This window comes from Limulus polyphemus, unplaced genomic scaffold (genome assembly GCF_000517525.1).
Source record: "Limulus polyphemus unplaced genomic scaffold, Limulus_polyphemus-2.1.2 Scaffold8891, whole genome shotgun sequence".
In the NCBI taxonomy this organism is placed as follows: domain Eukaryota; kingdom Metazoa; phylum Arthropoda; class Merostomata; order Xiphosura; family Limulidae; genus Limulus; species Limulus polyphemus.
In genome coordinates, this window is record NW_013674501.1 from 14,148 (window position 1) to 20,041 (window position 5,894).

Sequence of the window (5,894 nt, forward strand, 5' to 3'; positions counted from 1 at the left end):
ATTTTCTACTATTCTTATTGCTGACTATATCCGTAGGGAAGTATTGTGATGGTTGAAGGTACTGATTTTCTACTATTCTTATTGCTGACTATATCCGTAGGGAAGTATTGTGATGGTTGAAGGTACTGATTTTCTACTATTCTTATTGCTGACTATTCCACTTTATTTGTAGGTGTTGTATTACTGACATCAAGTGAAACAAAGCCACTTTATTTGTAGGTGTCATATTACTGATATCAAGTGAAACAAATCCACTTTATTTGTAGGTGTTGTATTACTGACATCAAGTGAAACAAAGCCACTTTATTTGTAGGTGTCATATTACTGACATCAAGTGAAACAAAGCCATTTTATTTGCAGGTGTCATATTACTGACATCAAGTGAAATAAAGCCACTTTATTTGTAGGTGTTGTATTACTGACATCAAGTGAAACAAAGCCACTTTATTTGTAGGTGTTGAATTACTGACATCAAGTGAAACAAAGCCACTTTATTTGTAGGTGTTGAATTACTGACATCAAGTGAAACAAATCCACTTTATTTGTAGGTGTCATATTACTGACATCAAGTGAAACAAATCCACTTTATTTGTAGGTGTTGAATTACTGACATCAAGTGAAACAAATCCACTTTATTTGTAGGTGTTTTCACGGTGGATCACTGACATAAAGTAAAATATATCTTCTATGGTCACAGAATTCTGATTCCAGTTTACTGTTAGCTATTACGAGTTTAATCTCGAGACAAAAACTATGTTTCAAGAACAACTGTAGTTTCATAGAATTACCTATTTTTGTTTCCTTTCTTTGTTTGTCTGAAGCTGTACATTGTCCAGAAATCGATGAAACACCTGGTCTTTACGTCAGCAACCACGATACTGAACTTAATACAAAAACAACGTTTTCATGCCAACATGGCCAGACATTGATTGGTAGTGACCAAGCCCTATGTCTCTCCTCAGGTCACTGGTCATCGGATATTCCATACTGTAAAGGTTAGTGGCTGGTTTCAAACCCGAGATTAGAGACTTATAAAAACAAAATGTTTACTGTCCAGTTTTATCAGCTTTATACAAGGCACTTTTTTAATGGAGCTATCTTTACTCTTGTCTGTTTCTTAGTTCCACCACATTTACTTCTTTGACTTTAGCTTAATTTTCACCTTATTTTTTATAATATTTTAAAATTGCTATAGACTCTTGTGTTATGAGCTACAACCACCAATATTTATTCTGAACCTAGAGATATATATATTCTTCGCTTCTCATTTGTATTATTCATTTTGTTTATTTAACAGGTAACAGTTATGACATGTTGGTTTATGGTGTGTGTTTGAGAGGATGGGATCGGATTTAATGTTAGTTACACTTTATTTCAGAGTCCGGTTTATGTTTACCTTTTGTTTTGATTTGTAGTTTCAGCTATGATGTATTTTTGAACTTTATTTAACCAGAAAGCACAGTTTCTACTTAGTTTGACGAGGGAATGGATTGTATCCTTCATTTATACACTTCACATTATTGTTGTGGTATAGGTTTATACACTTCACATTGTTGTGGTATAGGTTTATACACTTCACATCGTTGTGGTTTAGGTTTATACACTTCACATTGTTGTGGTATAGGTTTATACACTTCACATTGTTGTGGTATAGGTTTATACACTTCACATCGTTGTGGTTTAGGTTTATACACTTCACATTGTTGTGGTATAGGTTTATACACTTCACATTATTGTGGTATAGGTTTATACACTTCACATTATTGTGGTATAGGTTTATACACTTCACATTGTTGTGGTATTTTATTTTTCATTTTGTTGTGGTATGAGTTATACACTATATTTTTGTATAATTTTCAACTTCATATTGTTGTAGTATAGGTTTTCACTTCATATTGTTGTAGCATAAGTTTTTCACTTCATGTTGTTGTTGTAGTGTAGGTTTTCATTTCATATCGTTGTAGTAGTGTAGGTTTTCACTTCATATTGTTGTAATATGTTAAAGTTTATGAGTTGTTGTTGTTTTGTCTGATGTTACAATAACCAACGGGAATAATTTCTTAATATTGACCTTTTAGGCTTAGAATGCCGAGAACTGAGAGAGGATGTTGGAGGACTTTTGACTATTCATGCTCCTAGTCATGAAGTCATGGCTAAGGCTTCCTTTTCATGTCCACTTGGATACAGACTGAGTGGAGAACTTGAAATTACTTGCCTCGAAACTGGAGAGTGGTCAGGACCTGTACCACATTGCAAATGTATGTTAACGTTAGTATTTCAGGTCATATTTAGATTGTGTAGTGGTACAACAGGTCACATTTAGATCTTATGGTGGTGAAAAAGGTCAGGCTTAGATTGAATGGTGATGAAACAGGTAATTAAACAGGTCATGTTTAGATTGTGTGGTGGCACAACAGGTCATGTTTATATTGTGTGGTGTTGGAACAGGTCATGTTTATGTTGTACGGTGTTGGAACAGGTGATGTTTAGATTGTGTGGTGGTGGAACAGGTCATGTTTATATTGTATGGTGTTGGAATAGGTCATGTTCATATTGTATGGAGGTGGAACAGGTCATGTTTATATTGTATGGTGTTGAAACAGGTCATGTGTATGTTGTATGGTGGTGGAACAGGTCATATTTATGTTGTATAGTGTTGGAACAGGTCATGTTTATGTTGTATAGTGTTGGAACAGGTCATGTTCATATTGTATGGAGGTGGAACAGGTCATGTTTATATTGTATGGTGTTGGAACAGGTCATGTGTATGTTGTATGGTGGTGGAACAGGTCATGTTTATATTGTATGGTGGTGGAACAGGTCATGTTCATATTGTATGGTGGTGGAACAGGTCATGTTTATGTTGTATGGTGGTGGAACAGGTCATGTTTATGTTGTATAGTGTTGGAACAGGTCATGTTTATGTTGTATGGTGTTGGAACAGCTCATGTTTATGTTGTATGGTGTTGGAACAGCTCATGTTGGGCTATATCCATATTTTAGGAACCTTAATGCTATTAGTTTCGGTTGTGTGTTGTATAACAACTATGGATCTGTTCCTCTGTCATTTGTTTTTGTATTATTCCAGGCATACCCACCTGCACGTATCCAGGGACATCTAAAGGAGGAACAATTTCGAACATCAAATTTTTCTACGATATTAACGAAAATGTGACTTTCGACTGCGAGAAGGAATTCAAACTCAGGGGACATCGTGTGCTGTACTGTCAGGAAGATGGACAGTGGTCAAGTGTCATCCCTACTTGCTATCCTATAAGAAGAGGTTAGGGAAGTATTCATTGTTATCAGCAGGAGACGAGTACGGTGACGTCTCCGTGCAAACTTCGACAAGCCGAGAAATATGTTACATTAATTTCAAAATGATAAAACAAAAATAAATAAAATAACAACTAAAAACAATGTGTAGAGTGACATATACAAGTTGTTTGTCGGAATCTCTTGAGAATAACGATTAATATAAATTATTTAACATCTTACGTTGCATATAGTTATTGACTTCACAATTTATTTTTTCGGATAAAGAAGTCACCAGAAGCTCGCGGGTTTTGAACATTTATGGAGGTTAAATCAAAATGTCTGTTCCTTACGTTTATGTTAATTCGATTAAGTCAGTGATATGAACAATGCAAACAAAAGAAATTTTACATTCTGAAACTTAGTATGAAATACTTCCCTACGGATTTTGTTTCACTTGATGTCAGTAATATCAACACCTACAAATAAAGTGGCTTTGTTTCACTTGATGTCAGTAATACAACACCTACAAATAAATTAGCTTTGTTTCACTTGATGTCAGTAATACAACACCTACAAATAAAGTGGCTTTGTTTCACTTGATGTCAGTAATATGACACCTACAAATAAATTACCTTTGTTTCACTTGTTTATTTGTAGGTGTTGTATTACTGACATCTTTCCGTTGTGTTGTCGTGTTATTTCAGTGGTGTCTTGTTTGTTTGTAATTATGCAAACAGCTACACAATGGGCTATCTGTGCTCTGCCCACCACGAGTATAGAAACCGGGTTTCTAGCGTTGTAAGTCCGCAAACATACCGCTGTGCCACTGGGGGGCTTAGTAGTGTCTTTCCATTGTGTTGTCGTGTTATTTCAGTGATGTCTTTCCATTGTGTTGTCGTGTTATTTCAGTGGTGTCTTTCCATTGTGTTGCCGTGTTATTTCAGTGGTTTCTTTCCATTGCGTTGTCGTGTTATTTCAGTAGTGTCTTTCCACTGTGTTGTCGTGTTATTTCAGTGGTGTTTTTCCATTGTGTTGTCGTGTTATTTCAGTGATGTCTTTCCATTGTGTTGTCGTGTTATTTCAGTGATGTCTTTCCATTGTGTTGTCGTGTTATTTCAGTGATGTCTTTCCAACATGTGCATAAATTAATTTTAATTAGGCTGTATTGTAATTGAGATATCGTTTATCGTACGATGAAGTTTTAGATAATTATTTTATCGCTGTAATATTTTTTTGTTTTAATTGAAATCTTCGTATATAATGTTTTCAAACTTTAGCATAGCTTCCCGATCTTGTTATCTTTTAGCTCTTATTGTGTGACCAATAAGCTACTGAAACATTTCTCAAAGAATAATAAGTAATAAGGACAAAATTGAAACACCTGTTCCCTAGAGTGTTTTATTTTATTTGTTTTTCTAACTAATCCATAACAGTAAAGTTTAAAGTTTCATACCGCTGACTGTTGTTGTTGTTGTTCTACTGTGTTCGTAGTATTAGACTCGTTAAAAGAATTATTCAAAAGTTTTTGTTTGATGCACAAAAACTATACAATGGGCTATCTGGGCTGTGCCAACCACCGGTATCTAAACCAGCATTTTAGTGCTATAAGCTAATTAGGAATTTGAGGGCAGAAACAATATTTAGGTTCTAACCAACCAACCGATCTTTTGTAGTGGAAAAGCCTCCAACAATCCTGTTTCGCCATCACGTAGGGCCGATAGCCCAAAGTAACGATGGCAAACTGGTGGTGTATCCTGGTACCGTTCTTCATCTGGAATGTTTGTGGATTCGGAAGTATGGAACTCCAAAGTGGGAAGTCAGCCATTCCTACAGGAAGTACCCAGAAGGTACCATTTTTGTAAAACCCGAAAAATTTTTACCCAACATTTAACTTTAGATAATTTGAACTTCAACTCGAGGTGCGTTATATTAACCAGTTAAAGACAACTACAAGTTGGTTATCTCATGTCTGTTAAGTTCTGGTTCGTTTTCAGAATTAATGACAGCTTTTTCTAGTAAATATTTCAATAGGTGAAATGCCCTTGACTTCTAGGTTGGACAAACGAGCCAGGTCGTGATCCCCAACTAGAGTACCGACTGTCCATTTATAACGCTCAGAAGAATGACTCTGGTCAATTCACGTGCATAACCCCTATGGGTCAAAGGCACCACGTGGATATCGTCATTAAAGGTTAGTTTGCCGTTTGCTATAATTATTAAAGTAGAACAAAGCTAATTTATTTGTAGGTGTTGTATTACTGACATCAAGTGAAACAAAGCTAATTTATTTGTAGGTGTTGTATTACTGACATCAAGTGAAACAAAGCTAAACCACTGAAATAACACGACAACGCAATGGAAAGACACCACTGAAATAACACGACAACACAATGGAAAGACACCACTGAAATAACACGACAACACAATGGAAAGACACCACTGAAATAACACGACAACACAATGGAAAAAACACCACTGGAATAACACGACAACACAATGGAAAGACACCACTGAAATAACATAACAACACAATGGAAAGACACCACTGAAATAACACGACAACACAATGGAAAGACCACCACTGAAATAACACAACAACACAATGGAAAAAACACCACTGAAATAACACGACAACA

At 35.6% G+C, this 5,894-nt stretch overlaps 1 protein-coding gene across 1 annotated transcript in view; it reads left to right on the forward strand.

Moving 5' to 3' along the window:
• LOC111083286 overlaps positions 1-5,449 on the forward strand; it is a gene marked incomplete at its 3' end in the record, with an annotated part of 18,313 nt that extends 12,864 nt beyond the window's left edge. Inside the window, exons 5-6 of the mRNA XM_022379693.1 lie at positions 4,932-5,105; positions 5,312-5,449. Of these exons, the coding sequence (XP_022235401.1) occupies positions 4,932-5,105; positions 5,312-5,449 (312 nt within the window). The remainder of the gene's footprint in view (positions 1-4,931; positions 5,106-5,311) is intronic.
• Between the last annotated feature and the right edge of the window lie 445 nt (positions 5,450-5,894).